At 41.8% G+C, this 21,303-nt stretch overlaps 1 protein-coding gene across 1 annotated transcript in view; it reads right to left on the bottom strand.

Annotated features, from left to right (window-relative positions):
* Window positions 1-21,303, bottom strand: part of SYNE1 (spectrin repeat containing nuclear envelope protein 1) — a 522,133-nt gene that overhangs the window by 291,270 nt on the left and 209,560 nt on the right. The window contains 7 exon segments of the mRNA XM_025205597.1: window positions 4,163-4,329; window positions 7,641-7,764; window positions 8,369-8,556; window positions 13,153-13,251; window positions 13,766-13,993; window positions 17,472-17,622; window positions 21,101-21,261. Of these exon segments, the coding sequence (XP_025061382.1) occupies window positions 4,163-4,329; window positions 7,641-7,764; window positions 8,369-8,556; window positions 13,153-13,251; window positions 13,766-13,993; window positions 17,472-17,622; window positions 21,101-21,261 (1,118 nt within the window).

Here is a 21,303-nt window from a genome sequence, read left to right as displayed (position 1 = left end):
ACCATCCCTGCAGCTTTCACCCTGCTGCACCTTAACACACACACTGTCACCCATGTCATGAGTTTTGCTGGTCAGAAGCTTGAGGTACAGTTTCTCCCAAACCCCTGCACCTATCTCCTTGAAACTTGGCAGGCTTCATGCCTCAGGATGCGGCTACCATTCCTACGAGTTTCATCTAAATCAGGCCAGAAATGACAAAGCTATAGGCTGTTTTGAGCTTCCCCATTATAGCCTATGGGTGAAATGTCAAAACAGCATTGAAATAGCAAAACTGTTTCAATGAAACGAAACAGAGCAGCGGTTTCGAATCGAAATGAAATTCAAAATGAAATACTGTTCTGTTGAAATGTCGAAATGCAAGTTGAAACAGAACGGTGCCATTTCGCACGGCCCTACTACCCTGTACTGCATTCCCACATTCATTTGGGGCACGTGTGAGTAGAGGGGTTGCCAAATGCTTAGGGGAGTGAGTGAACCCCACCTGTGGCGCCTGGAAAGCTACAGGCTCTGGCCTCTTCCCCAAGATCTCTGCTTTTTTGCTTTTGCTGCAAAAGTATTTTGCACAGGGTTGTATAGGAAAGTAAAATTGATGAAACAGCTTTCACAGCAGAGGTTGAAAAGCTGCAGAGTTCTTGGGGCAATCCTGAAGCATGCAGCCTCCTTCCCTTTGTCCTCCACCCCACAACCTAGGTGTTGAACACAGTGTTACACACAGTGCATAGTTACCCATGCTCTGCTCAAAATGATCCTAGGACCCTGATCCAGGGTCCCTAAAAGGGAAGTAAAATTGATGCAGAGGCTTTCTACTTCCCCACCCTTTTAAATTGTGGTCTCTATCTTGGCTGCATTGCACAACAGATCCTTGCCCTGTATGTGTTTGGGGATTTGGGGTAGAAGAGTGGGGACTGATAAAGTTTGGGATGCCTGAAGGACTGACCAGATACTAGGCACAAAATGCATACACAATATTGAGCCCCCAGGCCCCCCGGTCTGGAGTTTTTTCTGTCAGCAGCTAGAGGGGCAGGCCCCCAGAACCCCCCTGCCCCCTTCTCCTCGACAGCTGGCAGGCTTCGTGGCTGCAGCAGGGCCTAGCAGGCCTGCAGTTTTCACCCGCCTGTGCCCTAAGACAGACACAGTCCCACAAGCAGCCATGTCTGAATTTTGCCTGTCAGCAGCCAGAGGTGCAGGGCCCCAGAACCCCTGCACCTATCTCCTTGAGAGCTAGCAGGCTTCATGACTTCAGCAGGGGCCACCATCCCTGCAGCTTTCACCCTGCTGCACCTTAACACACACACTGTCACCCATGTCATGAGTTTTGCTGGTCAGAAGCTTGAGGTACAGTTTCTCCCAAACCCCTGCACCTATCTCCTTGAAACTTGGCAGGCTTCATGCCTCAGGATGCGGCTACCATTCCTACGAGTTTCATCTAAATCAGGCCAGAAATGACAAAGCTATAGGCTGGTTTGAGCTTCCCCATTATAGCCTATGGGTGAAATGTCAAAACAGCATTGAAATAGCAAAACTGTTTCAATGAAACGAAACAGAGCAGCGGTTTCGAATCGAAATGAAATTCAAAATGAAATACTGTTCTGTTGAAATGTCGAAATGCAAGTTGAAACAGAACGGTGCCATTTCGCACGGCCCTACTACCCTGTACTGCATTCCCACATTCATTTGGGGCACGTGTGAGTAGAGGGGTTGCCAAATGCTTAGGGGAGTGAGTGAACCCCACCTGTGGCGCCTGGAAAGCTACAGGCTCTGGCCTCTTCCCCAAGATCTCTGCTTTTTTGCTTTTGCTGCAAAAGTATTTTGCACAGGGTTGTATAGGAAAGTAAAATTGATGAAACAGCTTTCACAGCAGAGGTTGAAAAGCTGCAGAGTTCTTGGGGCAATCCTGAAGCATGCAGCCTCCTTCCCTTTGTCCTCCACCCCACAACCTAGGTGTTGAACACAGTGTTACACACAGTGCATAGTTACCCATGCTCTGCTCAAAATGATCCTAGGACCCTGATCCAGGGTCCCTAAAAGGGAAGTAAAATTGATGCAGAGGCTTTCTACTTCCCCACCCTTTTAAATTGTGGTCTCTATCTTGGCTGCATTGCACAACAGATCCTTGCCCTGTATGTGTTTGGGGATTTGGGGTAGAAGAGTGGGGACTGATAAAGTTTGGGATGCCTGAAGGACTGACCAGATACTAGGCACAAAATGCATACACAATATTGAGCCCATTCAGGAAGGACTGGCTCAAAACAGTACTTAATCAAAGCTTTTGATGTTTAAACTGGTCTTAAATAGTGTGCTCATCTAGGCTTTGGGGTTTTAACATGTATTTTGGATAGTCTAAGAGTTATGTCGGTCCACACCCTCTTAAACCTTCTGGAACTATTCAAATGTATACCTGGATAATCAGGTGTTATTTTGAACTGGTTCTCCATGAATTCTTTTGGTCTTATGTAAGGACACCAAGCTTTCAGTGACTGGTGTCTGATCAGTCCTCCAGGCATCCCAAACTCCTGCCCCTCCCTCCCCCCCCGGCAACTGGTTACTCTTGTACACAGCCAGAACTCCACTGAACCAACTTATATCAGCTGGCACTCAACCATATCTGTGCCATTCCAGGCTAATTTTAGGGGCAGGGTACCGAGATGGTGGGGGGGCTCCCAGGACCCCTTCTTCTGGGTTGCTGGCATGCTGGATATTCTGGGGGGCAAAGATCTACACTGATTTTAAAAATCATTTGCCCCCAAGCCATGGGTCAATTCCATTCCATTTGAAGGAACTAAACATAGTTTAGTTCCTTTCCTAAACATAGTCAGTTTTAATTGCTTCTCCTGAAAAGTATTTACATTTTAGATACTGCCCGATAAAAATCTATAATATCCCCCATGTAGCAGTAGCTTCACTTCTCTTGTAGAGTTCCCTAAAATTACACCACAGAGTTCTACTATGAGCATTATTACTACTCCTTTATTGCCAAAACACCTAGAAGCCTGTCACAGAGCAGGACTCCACTGTGCTCCTTTCACCATGCAAAGAGGAAAAAGATATTCTCTTCCTAGGAGAATTTACAATCTGAGATAAGAGACAACAGATGGATATAGAAAGGCAGTAAGTTAATATTACTGAGCATGACAGGATGTGTCATCAGTGTACCAGCCCTTCTCCAAATTTATTGCAGGCAACATGGCAAAGGAGACTCTCCAGGTGGAAGAAAATATTAAAGCACAACACTAAAAACCTGAGAGTAAATACTGTAAAAGGTGAGAGACAATACCTATTACTTATAAAATAGTTTCTAAAAAGTAGTGTTAAAGAAAAGAAGAAATAGAGTTAATGTAGCTGACCAAAATTTGACTTGCTTGGGCAAGTTTTTTGTTTTGTTTTTTTTGTTTGTTTGTTTGGTTTGTTTTTTTTTGGTTTGTTTTTTTTTTAAGGTCTTTTCTTCTTTTATCATGAATGAAACATCACTAATTTATTTCATTTCCATGATGAAATTTATGTGAAAAGAATAAATACCTTGGCTGTCAAATTTTCATGACAAATTTGCAAAAAACTGTATAAGGCTGCTTTTTAAAAATCTTAATGCCCTCTCAAACATCAGGAAATTCCAAACATTCAAGGTGATTCACAAAGAGTTTTTGAAAAAATTGTCCTTGATACTTGAGGTCTAATATTAAAGACCCACATCTGTTTGGAGGAGACCAACCATATCAGAAGAAATACTCCTTGGCTCAAAGCTTCTATCATCCCAGTTCTTGCAGCAGCCTGGATCATAAAGGATCCACCAGCAGCTACTGCCCCTGGAACCTTCACCCCCTCCCAGAAAGGATGGTTCTAGAGTGCAAACTAGGAAAGCTCAGTCGTTTAAAATGCTGGCTAGGCGCATTAACTTCCCAGGGAAAGTTTCATGGTATTTCTGCCTCCACTACCCTCTTCTTTGCCACAGTTCTCGAGGACAAAGATATCACCAAAGTAGCCTGCTGGATCCACTGGATTATCACAATCTCTAATTCTTCAATACAGAGTATAATATGGCTCATAAAACCTAACACTTCCAGCATTATACTGCAACTTCATGATTAAAAAGGCATATTCTTCATCTGTACATTGATCATTATTTTTAATCATGCTAGATGGATTAGAAACATCTTGGAGCACACACCTCTTGTTAACAGTTTGTGGTAAAGCTTTCCACCTCCTGTCCAGCTCTTCAAGGTCGCCTTCCATTATTTTCACACTTTCTGTGGAAGCTGTTGTAAACAGTGCCTCATTTAATTGTAATAGGCTGGTATATAGTGAGGTATGAGATGCAATATCAGTTTGCAAATCCTGGGGAGGAACAGAGTGCACAGTATTAGGGTGAACACACAACTAAACAGCTCTGAAGAAAGTCAGTTGGTCATAGTTAACACATCATTTAATCAGCCAAGGTGATAGAGATGTTCAGGATAATTAGAAAAGGCAGACTCTCAGCAAGTGAGAGTCATCTTGGACAGCCAAATTTCACAACTCCTCATGTTGAAGAGCGAGTCTTCAAACCAGAAGCCAATGGAGCTACTTGTGGAGGTATTCACAGACTGCAGGAAAAGTTGCGAAATCTAGTTTAGGACAGGTTCTTGCTGCAAGCATTAAATCCCATTTCACCTTGATGAAGACCACTGAATCCCACTGCTACTGGTGTGCCAGAGGGGCTCACTGTACACCAGCTGCAGTAGCTACCCCTGGTGCCCCATTCACTCTCCCTCCATGCCCAAGGAATGAGAAAGGGTGTCTCAGAGACAGATATTGTTGCCTCAGAGTTGTAGGGGCTTGTGGGAATGTGGGACTCCCCGACTAGCCACAGTGCTGGACTCCCCACCTGCCTATGGGCACGCCACCCACCCGTCTCACCTGCCACACTGTGTTGTTAATTAATTAAGTTGTTAATTAAGGTGGGAGGCTGCCTATTCTTGCCCTGATGCCAGGTCCCAATCTGTGACTCCATTCCTCCACTACACCACAGCCCAAGCCTCGCAGATGGCATCCAGATGACAATGCACCCAGCCTACAGCTGGAGCTAGCTTAGGCCTAGTTGTCAGGCCTCAGTCACACAGATTCATACCACCCTCCTCTCACTAGGGCCTCTCTCATTCCACCCCCCTCATAGGGTCTCTTTCACACCTCAACAACTTGTACTGCCTTGCTCCCTCTTGGACTGGGCCCCTTAGGTCATAGGCTTTAACTAGCTCATACCTTGGGTGGCAGACATACTGTCTTTTGGGCCTCTCCCACAAACCTCACCGGGGTAGTGGCCAGCCAATTACCTGACCGGGTCTAAGCTTGCCCTGGCCCCTTCCCATGGCAACTGTGTAAACTCAGACAATACTAGGCTCCCAGCCCTCTAGTTTCCCCCCTCCCTGGGGCTCCACACCTCTGGCCTGTCCCTGGGGCCACAGGGCTTCCGTTCCCAGTGGGGCTCAGGTGGCCACAGTCATGCCTGGCCCCAAATACCTCCAATGATAAATGACCCACCTGAAGGTGAGGGCTGGGGTTAAGGTGCCCCTACCTGCCTTTCACCAGGGTGGTAACTGGCCTGGCATTTACTGGGGGATCCCACACCACTGAAAGCCCCAAAAGGCCACCCACTCTCAGCAGGGTGCAGTTTTAGGTCATATCCAGGACCAGGAGCCTCCTAGCTATCCCCTGCTACTCCTGCCCTTACCTCCAGGATGCTGCACACAGCCAGGCAGTACTTCTGCCTGGGCTGCCAGTAGTGAACTACTCTCTTTATACAGGTGGCCAGAGGTCTAAAATGGCTGCCACAATCAAGCACCTGTGGGCAGTTTGGCTCCGCTCTTAAAGTGGCAAGTACCAACAGTGCCCTGCCACAGGGCCCAGGGCTGTGGCCCCTGTTCCCAAAAGCTTTTCAGTACTTTGTATTTAATAGTGTCTGAACAAAATACCAAGACAGCAGCAAGATGGTGTCTTCCTCAGTGGGGCAGTAGCCATTGCCAGGGCCATGACCAGGGCCCATACTGCTTCCTCTTGAAGGCAGCATCCATTTTGCTAAACCACCCACCTTCTAACTTGCTTTGGCACTCATGACTCCATATATCTTCTTCTCTTGGCTGCCCAGAGCACCCACTTCAAAAAGAAGGAAAAGACTGAAGGCCCGGGGCAATACTCTGGGTATACTCCATTGCCTGGGTTGGTAGAACGCTTTCAGTGTGGACACACAAATGCTTGGAGACTTTTGGAAAAGGAACCACTTCAACAAGGAAAAAACTGGTACGTCTAAATGTTATACACGAAGGAGCTGAGAATAGTTCAAATGAAGTAAACCCACTCAAGTTTTAACCCTGGATGAAGACGTGTTAAAGTTGGGGTAGATTTACTGATTGGAATGGTTGTCACCTCATTCACACATAACAGTTAGAACATACAAGGTAACACATAGTGATGTTGCCTTTTTGAAGGGGTCTCCTTTCTAAAGGGCTCTAAGTATTTGTAGCTGCTTAAAGATGTGGCTCACTTTAGACAAAAGGGCCCGAAAGGTCTGATCTATACAGATGCTGCAAAGCTGGGTCCAACTAACATGCTGCCTCTTCCAGTAAAGTGCTGTTTTGCTTTGTTTGTATTTTTTCCACATGTGTCAGTGGCCTGTGTGTCTACACCCTTTGATTTGACATAGGAGGGAAATGTAGGTTTAATATTCCTCAGTGTGACTTAACACTTAGGTCTCCTGCTTCCTGCTCCCTGGGTATCTGCCCTAGCTACCAGGCTGAAACATGGAAGGGGCCACAGTCTCCTCTGTTTTATTTCTGGTAGGTGTCTGTAAACCCAGGCAGTTGTGTCTGTAACCCATTCTGCTACAGGTGAAACAGAATCCAAACCATGCATAAGTGCCCCAAACTGCACTACCACAAGTACGTATGTGCCACTTATGTGTAAGGAGGATTTCGGTCTACAGCTGTGTAAAAAAATTCAAGCTCTGGCCTGAGTAAATACACCCCTCACCCCCGTTCTTCTCTAGGGTACAAATTATCAATTAATTTACAAAGGGTGAGAAAGGGTGCTGCATTTGCCCAAATACTGAGCTCAAATTCATTACAGCATACGGCACATGTGAAAATAAAGCAGAGGTGAAAATGCCTTAAAGCTGTGAGAGCCAAGGATTTTTGTTTGTGATACTTTTTTTATTGGATCAAGTATATAATTGGGAGGAATACAGATGGGCTTTCAGACACCTAGTGGAGTTGTGAGAAAAATTTACATTTAAAAAATCCAGTGGGAGAGCTGCTAAGTCACCATTTCCATTCTGAATTTCCATTTTTCTCCTCAAAATAGTCTCTCATGGTGGGAAGAAAACTCACACGTCTTCCTTGAAGTCTGAGTGATCATGTATCATAAACCTCAGTTCTTTTCGGTCCTGTGATGTTTTTTTCCTCAATGGGTAGAGGAATTGCGAAACAACGTGACTTGAACCCTTTCTCTAATTTGGTCTCCACTTTGTTAAAACATATAATATATGAATGAAACTAAAATTGAGCATCTGTCATAAAACAAATGAGCAGACTCATCCCAACAAAACTAGAAATAGAAAAAAACAAATCCTTAAGTCCACGCTGGCTTTTAGGGTCATTTTTAATCTTTAAATTTACCTGCACTGCCTGTAGTTCACCTTCCAGTTTCACTCTGTCAGCAGAAACGGACTGTCCTGGAAGCTTGGCTGCAGCTTCATATCGCTCTAACCAGGTCAGAAAGACAGAACGCTCCTTCTCCTGCCTAATGAAATCATAGCATACAACACAGTGTAAAACAGGGTGGTCCAACAGCTGGCCTGCAAACTGCATTTAGCCCACGATGGGTTAACTTGCAGCTCATAGGCTTTCTTCTACCTATCACTTCCCCCATTGCTCCTGCTGCTGTTGTGGCAGCTGGGGTCTCTTGGGCAGGGTATGAGGATAGAGGCACAGGGGCTCACACTGTCCATGTGGCACTGGCAGAGCTTGGGCTGTAGAGGCCACATGTTGGGAGCCCTAGGGAGCACATGTGGTGTGTGGTTGGGAGTTGCAGACAGTGTGGCACATGGCCCATGGCCACTCAAAAATTGGAAAGCCCTGGTGTCCTTCCTTTTCTTGTCCTTGTGACAAGGCACTTAGTAGAATTCACAAATTCAGTGGAATCTGACAGGGCTGCACTATGAGTACTTTTGTTATGGCCTTGAAATTATGACTCCATGTTGCCAATCGTGCGCCTGGGCACATGGCACCCCAGCCTCCATTCCTGGTGTAAAACATTATCAGCTCCAGCCCCTTTCCCCATGTTTTCTTGAACTGGCTGTAGAAATATGTCTGTTTCACAAACTAAGACAGAGACATTTACTTACTTCTGCCACTGTGCTAGCAGAGTCTCCAGTATGGCTTGCTTCTCTTTAGAGCTACTAAGCATATTTTCATATTTCTGCTGCAATGTCACAACTTCTTGATTAGCCTTATCTTTGCTGGGGATCTTACGGGCACAAGCTGAGAGAGAAGTCAGAGTGCTATTCATTTTCCTCACTGCCTGACAGAGATCCTGTGGAGATGCAACAGCAATACAGAAGGCATATAGAATAAACAGCAATGTGAAAAGAATAAACACACGCCAAATTATATTCAAGGACATGGGCTCAAAGGACTAGAATGACACAGAATTGGTAAAGTTTCACTACACATGATGGGTGGACCCCAGGCACAGATGCCCCTTGCTCCCTGAATGGCATAAAGTATTGCTCAGTAGAAATTTAGAGTTTATCCATGTGTTTCTGTGGGAGGAAGGCTAGGGAATGGCAGGGCCAGGCATTTATGGTCACAAAAGTGAAAAAGCCCATAGTACCAGAATGCACAGGGTCCACAGGCAGCTTTCCCTGCCCCTGGCCCTCAGCGCAGCTCCCCACACTGGGAAAAGGCTCACGCTCTGGGACACCATCACAGGGGCTGCTGTCCCCATCAGGGCTGCTCCCTGCTCACTGCTCCAATAGTAGGGGTGGGGGTGCAGCCAGAGGCTAGCCAGCAGGGCCCCTTAGTTGAGGGGGCAGGGAGAGGGGTTATTCCCCCTCTCCCTCTGGTGTCTAGTGGAGGGGGCAGAAGGGGGCTTATCCTGCTGCTCCTCCATGCAGGAAGAGATAGGTCACAGCGGTCAGGCCAGGCAGACCCTGGTTGTGATCCCTCGGAGACAGAGGCTGAAATAATCCCCCTCCCTGCTCCCTCTGCCTCAGGGGGCCATGACAGCTGGGGTCTGGTCATGCCCCTGTCGCTATGGCAGCAAGGAGGGAGCACCTGGCAGACCCCGGCCTGGGTCTGTGCTGGTGGGATAGGAGGAGGGAATTAAACCCCCTCCCTGGCCAGTTCACTCCAGGCTACTGCCAGGGCTGGCCATGCTCCTGCCAGTACAGCAGTGAGCAGAGAAATGTGTGACAGGTCTATGCTGGTGGGACAGGGGAGGGAGGAGGGGAATAAATCTCTTCCCTGCTCCCTTCCAGGGCCAACATCTGGCCAGGCCCCCACCCCTGCCTGTCACTGCTCAGCCCAGCCCAGAGAGCATGCTGGGATGCTGGGGGACTCTAGTTTAACTTAAACCAGGAAGGAGTCTAGGAGAGAAGTTGCATAAACTGGTTTGAGCTCAATCAGTTAAGTCTGGTAAAACATTCAACCAGGTTTATTTCAAACTGGTTTCGGCCACTTTGAAACTGGTTTATGTGCACAGATTGAACTTCTGTTCTGTTACAGATTTAAACTAGTTTCTGATCACTTAAACCAGTTTATGTGTAACTTCTGTCCCTAGCCCTAGAGCCCTGCCCAGGGTTAGGTCCTAGGTGCAGAAAGGTGGCTGCCAAAATGTGGAAGCCTGAACCCTCCAAGGGGCAAGTGGTGAGCCTGTGAGGGGTAAGACCAGAACCCTGGAGGGGCGAATCCTGAGCTTGAGAGGGGCAAGACCAGACCAGGGGCAAGTTGGTACTAGGACCTGAAGCCAGGACAGAAGGGACGTGAACCAGAGCCCAGAGGCCAGATATGACACTGGGGGCCAAGAAGGCAGGGGGCCAGTAAGCACACAGAGGCCTGGGGAGGACCTGCTGGGACACTTAAAAACATGGAGGCCTGAAAGGGCGATATCTTGCATTGGGGCACTGAGGGCCTGCTGGGACTCTTAAGGACATGGAGGTGTAAAAGGGATGGATCTTAGATTAGTGCCAAGGGCCCATCCAGACAATTAACCAGTAATACCTATGAGGCATGGGCATGGCTGTAGAAGATGTCAGAGGCCACAAAATTGACCACTAGGGCCTATGGTATGCTGATGCACTGTATCAACAATAGATTAGAAGTTGCTCTGCGGTCCTGTGCAGTCTCCTTTTTCCCAAGTTAAACAATTACAGCAAGGCATGGCAGGTAAGAAATCAGATGAGAGAAGAGGGAACCAAAGCAAAGCAGGAGCTACACAGCTGCTGGGGGGCATCACATCATACCTGGAGACCTAGTCCTGCTACAGACTGCAACTCCCAGAAACCCCAGGGGGTTGGGAACATAGGAAGAGAAGTGACAAAGCGGACGACAGAGCTATGGGTGAGCACAGCGGGGACTGATGGCACTTCTGCCACTTAGCTGGCAGCAGTTCTACAGTAGTTATGTTTGTCGCAGCAGGCAGTTAAACTGCACTATAATGATAGTGTACTGTCATTAATAAATTGTCTGCTCCCCACACCCCTAATTTCACTCAATTCTTAAAATTTAAATTGATAAAAAAATAAAAATAAATGCTTAAAAATAAATAAACATCAATATTATCCATTGAAATTATATATATAAAAATCAAATTCTGTCAAGCCTAACAATGACCCATCTAGGGGTTCAAAATTTTCAAGGGAAAACAAACCAAAAATAGTCAAACTAACAGAAAAGGGGAAATTGAAAAAAGCCCAAAAATAGTAAACTGAAGAATGGTATAGTTCCACTAAATAAATAAGTGGCAATAACAACAGCAAGGTATGAAAAGGGATGAACGTACAATAACCAACTTACAACGAAACACGAGTTTACCAGGAAGGAATTGACTGTGATTGTAGTTAAATAAAGAAAAACAGTTTATTCTCAGCAGGTTTATTTATCCTGTCTGAGTATTCATTGCTAACAGTTAAGCACCAAGGACAGCAGTAGTGCTTAACAATAATAGTAATAACTACATTTCCTTTATGGAGCATTCTTTTCTCTGTCATTAAGCAGACCTTTGCTCTGTTAACATCTACTATTTTTTGTAGTTTAAGTGGCCAGATCATCCTTGTGTATGACTTTTGCAGGTAGCTGCTACTGATACCACTGCGACTTACATGCATATATACATGCATACTCACACACATACGTGCATATGCATATATATGTGCATACACACACATATCTATATGTGTATGCATATGCATACATATCATCTCCATCTGCAACATTTGCAAAGATCTAGACTGCCCAGCTGAAAACAAGACCATAGTTACTGATTACAGTGGCATGTACATGTTATTTATCTATATCTACTGTATTTACTCAAATCCAAAACGAGTTCTTTTTTTCCTTATTCAACATGGGAGGAAAAGCAATCTTGTATTAGATTCAAATATGGCCCGGGGAGGGAGCTGCTGTGGACTTCAGCTACAACATGGGGGAGACTGAGCAGTGCAGGGGAAGGGGTGAGTGCAGGGGAGACCATGCAGTGCGAGTTGGTAGGGAGCATAGGGAAGACAGTGCAATGCAGGGGAGATTGTACAGTTTGGGGGAGGGGAATGGCAGGGAGACCACATGGGGAAGTGCAGGGCAGATTGCACAGCAGCAGGGTTGCTGCTGTGGCTCTGGCTCAGTTCCCAGTTTGGGCCTGGGGCTGGGGCTGCCACTACTACCTGGCTGGAGCTGTAATCGCTGTGTGTTCTGTGCCAGAGGCCGAAGCCTGAGCCAGAGCCAGAGCCACTGCATAGGGTAAGTGGTGGCAGAGGTGTGTGGGGAGGGCAGACGGATGGGGAGGGCAAGTGGCAGGGGAAGCAGGCACTAGCAGGAGGCAAGTCGCAGGGAGACAGGCACCAGGAGACAGATGTCTGGAGGCAGGTGCTGGGGTGGGGAGCAAGTGGCATGGGCAGAGGCTGCCTATCCCTCTGCTTCTAACTTCCCACTGCTTGCCCCCCTATTGTTGCTCTCCACATTATAGCGATGCAGTGAACAAATTTAAGATGACTCTCCAATAATTAGACATTAGAATTAAATTATAACAAATTTATGATTTTCTATGTATAGAAAGTAATTATTGGGAGGTTGTCTTAAAGCTGAAGTCATCTTGGATTTGGGTAAATACAGTATACCTATATCTAGAGAAACCAAAAACCTGGACATGGAAATAGTGAATTCTAGGCATTTCTGAATTCTACATGTATGATCCAGATTCTGCAAATTGTATCCATGTGGCTAATATATCAAATGGAAACCCAACATCTGAATGCCACAAAATTCTGGGTGCTAAAGACTGATTTCAGATCTGAATTTGCCAACTCAAAGGTGTTTCTAGTGTGTAAAGAATTGCAGAAGGGAAAAATGTTGAAAGGAATTCTATTTCTTTTTCTAATGACAGGATTCTATAAGCCCAGACTATTTTTTCTTGAAAATTCTTCTTAAGAACAATGGAAAATGTATGCATTTCTTACCTTTACTCTATTAAAATGGTTTTAAATGCACAGGAAAAAAATCCTTTGTCTCTTCTCCCTACCCCCCAAGCTTACCTACACAGTGAGGGGAAGAGTCTGGAAAAGGTGAGGAGATTTAGGAGCACAAACCCCTCTGCTGGGGGAGTGGGCAGAAGCATCTAGGAGATGCTCTGGTTTAGTGTACTTTGCTAGGAGCCTCTGATGGAACCCTGGCTCAGTTATGAAGGCTACGACTTCTGGTTGAATCTGGGATGATGACAAGGGATGGTTAGTGATATTGCTTTCCTTTTAAACTAAATCCTCACCTGGGGTATATCTGCCATTGTGGGGGAAGCCATAGAGGAAAGCCAGCCCCCCTATCTGTAATTAATTTCTCTAAGAAGAGCTTTATGGTATTTTGCAGTTCCTTTCATTTTCTAAATAGCCATTCAAGCAGCAAATACTGAGCAAATGCTCACCATGTGATCTTGAAGAGCTTTATACGTCTCTGCTGATGAAGAACATGAAGTAACAGGCTCAGCCACTTTGGCTTCAAATTCAGACATAGCTTGCTGCACCTATATAATAAATACAAAACAGAAGCTTAAGAAAACTATAAAACAATCATGTGAAAAGGTTTTTGTTAAAGAGTACAGAGGGCTCACTGGAGTTTTAGAACCTTATACTGCAAGGTGCTGAATGCCTGCTCAAGTGCATGAGAATCAAGGTCAGGAGATGCTCTAGGGCCTTGCAAGGTTGCCTCTCCATGCAAATACTGTTTATAGTTACCCCTTTAGAAATATGTCAATAAATCTAATAAAATCTGATATTGAAGATGGGTAAGACTGACAAAGAATCTAAACCTATTTTACAGTGAGAAATTCCAAGACAGCTGTATTCTGTTACTTTAAATAGACTAACACATCATGTGCTTCAATATAAGATCACTTTATTACCTTTTAAATCAGCTTAAATATTAATTTTATGAGTCTACTATACAACAAAGTATGATACCATGTGTAATCTTTGTGCTCTATTTGAAAGCTATTGAAATTGCCTATGAGTAGTCCTTTGAGATTCTGTAATGTCTACCTGCTTGAGACTTTCTTCATACTTCTGCTGCTGTGATGTATTCTCTGTGATTATCCCTTCCAGACGCTGTGCATGATCCCTTAGCTCTTCCCAGTACCTTTTGATCTGTGTTAGCTTGGTCTTAATATGTGCAGATTCTCCAGAGGTAACATACTGAGAAAAGGACTGAGCTTCCTCTTCTAGACTTGGGATCCCGTTTATTTTACCATCTATTTCTTTACTAATAACCTAAAATGTAAAATAATAGCAAATAAGCAACCACAATAGACTTTCAATTGATTATGAGCAACCTTTCTTTTTTCCTTGCTTTTCTGAACTTCTCATCACAATCATTTTCTTATAAATTAATGAATAAGACAATTCAGGTATCATCCTAAAATTCCATTTACAAAATATCCTTAATATGTCATTTTCTTCTTAATATGCCTTTCCTTCTTGGCATTAACATTAGAAGGCAGATTTTTTAAAAATCTGTAAAAGCTGCTAGAGTATGCTAAATGAAATGCACATTTGCATAAGTAGACAAGATGATTAATATTTAGAATCTTCTATCCTCTGGAAATGGTAGAATAATGCTTATTAGGATTCAAAATAAATATAACTTAGTCACCAAAAAAATGTAGCAAATGTACAATGGAAAACAATACTGCACTGTATGAGACATGGACCGTGATAACCTACTATGAATATTTTCCAGCATATGCAAATGAGTGTATTTTATAAACTGGAAAATAATAGGTATTTCCTATCCCTATTATATAACTGTATGATGTAAGTATAAATGAGATTAGATGCTGAATCAGGGTGACACTGGCTTTTAGGCACAGGGTTAAATGGACTGCTAGACTTGAATGCAAAGAGGAATTTTCCTTTTGGGTATACTGATGGGACCATTGATATTTATGGTTCAGTTTCCAATGGGTCAGAAGGGGAGGTGTAAGGATAATCTAGCATTAGCTTTGCACTTATCAAGTGCATTAGAAACAAGCATTAGTTGGTCACAGTTAATCCTGTTCTCTATGTTACCATGCTTATTTTCATTGGAAATTAGAAGTAAATATGAGACGTCATTAATGATGGAAATTTGTAGCGGGTAGGCAGTTTTTACTCAGTAAATGCATGGGTACATGGAGAATTTTCACTAAGGTTCACTTAACTTGCTCATGGAGCTCTGCTCACAAGCAATGAAATGTACTCAGCTTTCAGAAATGGGTGGGAACAGGAGAGATAAGCACTTCTGTTAGTATTTGTGAGTGTACTATCATCCTCATATAAGCTCATGTAAAGGTACACTTAGATATGGCAGCACTGCAAAATGATCGTGAAAATGTACCATCCCAGACACAAAGCTTATGAAACCACAGCTCTGACTGTGATAATAACAAAAATATGAATTATATCATACTTGCCATTTGAAAAGGAAATGCTTATGAGGGGTGGGATTTTGCAACGTTAGTGTCTAGAATAAGAAAGAGCATGTAGATAGAGTGTAGTGTAGAATATCATTTGCATAGGGTCTCTGTATGCAGTATGCTCTGAAATATTTCTGATTATACAATATCTTTTTGCAGGAAAATAAGCAAGAAAGGTACTGGATTGAGAGCACTGGAGCTGAAATCCTTTAGCAGCAGAAAAGGTACAAATTACGCACTGCAGTTTTACTCCCACTCTGTTTTTCTCCTTTCCCCAAGCGCCTAAGAGGAGGTGGAAAATTGAACCCCATAATCATTCTCCTGTGCCTGCCAACGATGGATAGTAGTTTTTGCCAAGACCAGTGGTAGTTTCTGTGAAAATGTGTCCATTAAGAAGTAGAAAGAAATCAATTTGGGTGAAATCCTACCTCAGCTAGAGCTCATGGGAGTTTTACCATTGCTTTTAACAAGGCATGAGTTCACCCCTAGTCCTTTCCACAAAGTGCACAGGGTAAAGCCATGCAATAGTTACTATGTTCAACCCGGATCAAGTTTGGCTGGTTTTGATTTGGTGATTGTATATTACCTGTTACTTCTCCTTTGCGCCACTCAATTCATGATATTTTTAAATCATTATTCTATGCAGTAGGAGTGTGACACAAAGCAACAAAGAGAGTAACTGTGCAACAAAATTCAGCACACTTTCATTAAAAGGAGATATAGCTATGCTCATTAAGAAAGCAATGGATGTGGCACCTAGTTATAAGCTAATATCAAGGAGCAAATGAGTATTTTTGCTCTTCATTGTGCCTCATCCTGTTTTTATTAGAATTACAAACTTCTATATCACAAAGATTCTGATTGTATCATTTTCTCTACTTCATAATTCAGTAAAAAACGTACTATAATTTTGCAATAGTTTTCAACTTGCTAACTGACATTTAGCTGAAGAGCTATTTTTGATTTCTCAAAAACTTATTTTTGTGATGGAACAGAATCACTACTAGTTAGTTCACATGAGGCAAACAAACAGATACTTAATCCTTCCATTATTTCTGTCTGAATGGACCTCTGTGTCTTTGCAGAACCACTCTGGTTGGGTTCAGTGTTGGAGAACCATATCAAGGATACAGTCTGTAAATCATTGTGTAATCTGACATGCAATTCGGAAGTACTTACTTTCTCCAGATGATTTACCCTACTTTGGGATCCTATGTAGGAATTGCTAGGGCTGACTTAATGTGTGTGTGTGAAAAATAATAGATGTGTTATTATGCAAGTTTCTTTTTTAACACTGCTTTAATGATGATGCAAGAATTCAAGCAGTTTTGTTTTTCACTGCTGCAACAAAAAGATAGTGTATTTTATTTATTTAGCAAATGTGAATTTGGTTGCAATTTCATGAATTAAAATTCTGTCAAGGAATTGTTCCATTTATCTGTAATTAATTGTATTTTGAGACACTTTCAAATCACTTTATAGTAAATAGCAGTCTGACTGTAGGTAACCGTAGAATTTTGCACTGATACAGTGCATAGTTTAAGAATTACTATAAAAATGTATAATTTAGGGAAATCTTGCACTTGTGAGCACATGTATTTTCAGAAAACACATTTTTGTGGGATGATGTGAAATAACCTCTTGAACTGACAAAGTATTTTTGTCTACAGGCACTTTCTGAGATGATATGGATTTCTGAGGCCAGTGAGTGAACTAAGAGAAAAAAAATATACCTACTTTATTGTACAGAGAATTTACAGAAGGGCTAATATAGCAATAAAGGTCTATGGGTGCACAAGCTACTGAGCACACTAGTTCCTTTATTATTTCAGCATAAAAGAAAAAGATACATAAAATTCAGGTATAACTTTAGTTATCAGAACTAAATCCAGATTCTGTACCTACTGGCTAACGTCCATTTTACAAAACAAAGTTCTCTGCACTCTTATAAATACATATTGCATGGCTATTATGTAGGCCAGTGAACTTCACTCAAAAACAAGGATAAAAAGAGTATGAACTCATTGTTTTAATATTACATACACCAAAGGGTTTGTATGTGTAAATTAAACATTAACAATGAAACCAGCTCATTAGGTTTTTCCTCTAGGTCTTGTAAAACCTTTCAGCATGGCAACTTTTCATAGAAAGTGTGACATCTTTACAACTCTGTATTTCTGAAACATGGATCCCATGTTCCTCTCCTTTACAGCCTCTATCAAACAAACAAATCAAGGAAAAAAAGAGGGAGAGAGAAACTGGTTTTAATGCTAAATGTATTGTGAACCAATCACCTTGATTTGGCCGATTTGCACGTCCAAAGGAGATGATGATGTTTCCAAGGTATCCAGTTCTTTTTCTTTTTCAGTTATCCATATAGACAGAGCTTCAAAATTATTGCCAAAATGATCCCACTTGTTTTTCACCATTTCCATGGTTTTAATACTAAAATTAACCAAATTAAGTAGAGAAAATAAACAGTTTAATATTGTGAAATGGTGCTTGTTTTCTTACATGTTCTGTTTTTTGAAAAAAAAACCCCACTACTTAACCAATGTATAGGCAGGACAATTTTAGGGAATCAGTTATGCACTTGGAACCAAATTCAGTTCTGATTTATACTATATACAGTGCCATTAACCTTAGAGGGGCTACACAAGATGTGAGACTGTTTAAAATATGGCTCATCATCAAGGAACTCATGAAAGTAGTGAATAAAGAAAGAAGCAGTTTAAGGACCATATGCAATGATCTGTGGTAAAGGTACACTCTGATAGCGTTCTAGATTTCTAAAAATAAGGAGTATACATCCATTTTAGGGCACAATGACTAAGACAAATTTCCTTTAGCACTACATATGATCCATGAGGAATAGCTGATTTGTAATGCTTCCTTGTTATGTCATAAGCAAGAGCCATCTGCCAACCTTGCAAGTAGTCACTTCTTTCACAAGTCATGATTTAATATCAAGATAATGAAAAAACAACTGCTTAAAATTGAAATGGATTTTTTTTGTAAATGTACATGTTACATTTGTTAAAACTGATGCAGGTTGTGATTGATGCTTTTGCCAGTCCTTGGCAGAACACACACACAAAATCCTTCCTTCTGTCATATACTCCATGTTTAGGTTGATTAGATTTAACTTTGTATCCTTAGTTTCTTATATTTTCAAAGATCAGAACAGGGCTCTGGTAAGGCGAGAAGTCAGTCACAACATGGTTTCTTTATACAGCTGAGCAAACTGTGGATTTTCTGGCTTGTTGGCAATATTAACATTTCAAAAATATATTTGTTATAGTTTGGAATTAAAAAAAATATGGTGACACATGAACATTTATAAAAATAATTACAGGTTGAAACATTTTATTTGCTTTTGGGCTTTTTAATTGTTTTAGTAAAATTAAAAGGGAATTCTGAAAAGCAATTTCAATGAAATTGAAACTGATAGGCTTTTTTCTGACTTTCTACTTTAAAAAAAAAAAGGAAAACTTAGCAAAGTCAACACATGATCATGAAAGATTTTGGTGTCATTAACTCTGTATCTTTATGCAAAAAAAAATCACTGAGCTCTAATCCTATGCTGCCACAAGGACAGTGGGCAAAAACCAGAGTTCAGAGACTAGACTACAGAAGAAATCATTTGCAATTCACTCATTTGGGATTCAATTTCCTTATGAAACCTGGGATTTTGCATCATTTCAAGGATACATCTCTACCCATTCTGTACAGATACAGTTGCATCTTTATAGAAGGAAGATGTGCCAGGTTTGTGGTAATCTGACCATAGTTTCCCTTTTATCTTTAAGGTTTCCCCCATATAAATTGCATTGGGACATGTTCATTATACAACTACTAGGCCATAGTTTTTGTCATTGCTATTGTTATGCTGTACTGTGCATAAGCTCTCTTAAAACTGTTTATGCAGGAGACACGTTTTTTAGGGTGAACCTTCAAATACTTTTAAGTGTTTTAATGGAGATCTATCAAATTACTCTTGTTTATCTGAGTACAGTACACATTTTAAATAATTTTGCTTCTAAATCTAGACTGAATATGGCCAAGTTGGATTTTTCCAGGACTTTCTAAAATGATACTACTTTATTAATTTATTTACATTATAGCTATATTGGTCTAGAGGCAAAAGGAATCAGAACTCGTGGTAGAGGTGATATCTTTTATTAGACCAAAATTGCAACAACAAAAAAAAGATTTTTTTTGCAAAAATCTAGTTGGTTTAATAAAAGATATCACCTCTACCACAAGGGCTGACTACTTTACTAAAGAATTCAATGTGTTGATATCACTAGCAACATGGAACTACTAGGATCTAATGAATCAAAAGAATGTGACAACCTACTCAATAATGGAAAATGTTGATATAAAGTAAATGTTTAAGTACAAAAATGATGAAATATTTGATTGTAAATGACTGTAATACTTCACACGTAAAGAATTAAATTACCAATAACCAAACACTTCCCATAATAGTTGCAGGTTCAAGATTCACACTGGGGAGAAAAAAATAGCTGAACTACAGTCAGGATCCTCCCAAAATTGCAGGGTAGCTGGATAATAATTATAAATGAAGCAGCCAAGGGGGCCGGCATTCCAACTCCCCTGGGTTACCAACCTCTGAGATGGAAAGAAATACTGCTTTATTTCTTAACATAAGGGGACACTAGGGTAACTCTGGAAAAATAATATAGAACTGGGGACTGACCTGGAAGTTACACTCCATAACCAGCGGGTCAGATTATTACCTGTAGTAAATTGGCATAATTCCACTGAAATCAATAGAGTAACATAGATTTATACTAGCTGAAGATCCAAATCAGTTTACAGCAGGATCTGGATCATTCTTATACTATTGCTTCTCCAGCCACTTAACTTGCAGCAGGTTACTGAATAAAAACCAACAGCTCAGCTTTTTGCTGTCACTGTTACTTGTCCAATCAGTTGGAGCTTATTAGCTGTCATTTGTTGATGACTAGATACGTGGTACTTTTTGAAAATAATGCCACAACAAAAAGATAGAGACCTTAGTGGTCCTTCACAGCTTTTCACTGAAGCTCTGCATACCCCCAGGTACTTCACAAACTTCCATCCTCCCAAGGGGGTTAGGAACCTATCCAAGTTCTCTTTGAAATTCTGAAGAAACTGTTGACAGATAGATCTGGTATAGTTTGCCACTGAATGCCAGCTTCATCTTGTCTAAGGCATACTCATCTGAGGTTGATGATTTTTGGCACTAACAGCATGAACCAGATTAAATTATAATAGGGATTCACCAAAATGTTTACTTCTGCAATTAAAAGAGTCATAAGTGTGTGAATTAATTTTTAAATAAAATGTCAAATCTATTTACAGGATTTTGTCAACATTCCCACGGACTTTAATCTTTCTGTTGTAAACCAAGATTTGGCAAAACATGCCTTTTATTATTTTCAGCTGCAGAAACAGCATATGACAGGAAAAATAAAATCTGAGCATTCACTAAAACAAAAAGGCACTTCTTGACATTCCTCTGGACAAAACATAAAAATACAAAAAATCTGAATCAGATATTGTAGTTGTGCTGTTTTTATACTTGCATGGCATTTCCTCCATGAACCCTCCCAGAAGGCACAAGTACCTTAGGATTATGATCAATTGTTCCCTCTTCACAGGTTTGTATCTATGGCTTTAACAATAATTACAATTGGTCAATTTTGATTGAAATTGTTTTATATGCTGTGTATTACTAGTTTGTAGGTGCTATTACTCCCAGTAACACTTGGCATTATGTTCTGGTTACTCTCCCAGGGCAAACTGAAATATACAGAGACTGTTCAGAACTTGACCAAAACGCTGACAAGGTAATGTAGGGATCAAATGCATTGATATGGCAGGGAAGATGTACTAGGACTTGTTAAGAACATACTCTTCTTCAAGGGTAACTTCCACTTTTTTCACTTGCTCCTGGATTGCCTTTGCCTGCTCCTGAAGGGACTGCTTTTTCTTTGATCCAAGCTGTATCTCAGAGGAGTTCTTCACAAGATTTTCAGCTTGTTCTGCCATGGCTAAAGTCTGTTTAGAAAGTTCCTGTAAAGAAGCATTATATTTATTTCAAAAAATCCTTGATCC

The sequence above is a fragment of the Alligator sinensis genome, unplaced genomic scaffold, assembly GCF_000455745.1.
Source record: "Alligator sinensis unplaced genomic scaffold, ASM45574v1 scaffold1177_1, whole genome shotgun sequence".
NCBI classification, from domain to species: Eukaryota; Metazoa; Chordata; order Crocodylia; family Alligatoridae; genus Alligator; species Alligator sinensis.
Note: the sequence above shows the minus strand (reverse complement) of the source record. Positions and strands in the feature narration are given on the sequence as shown.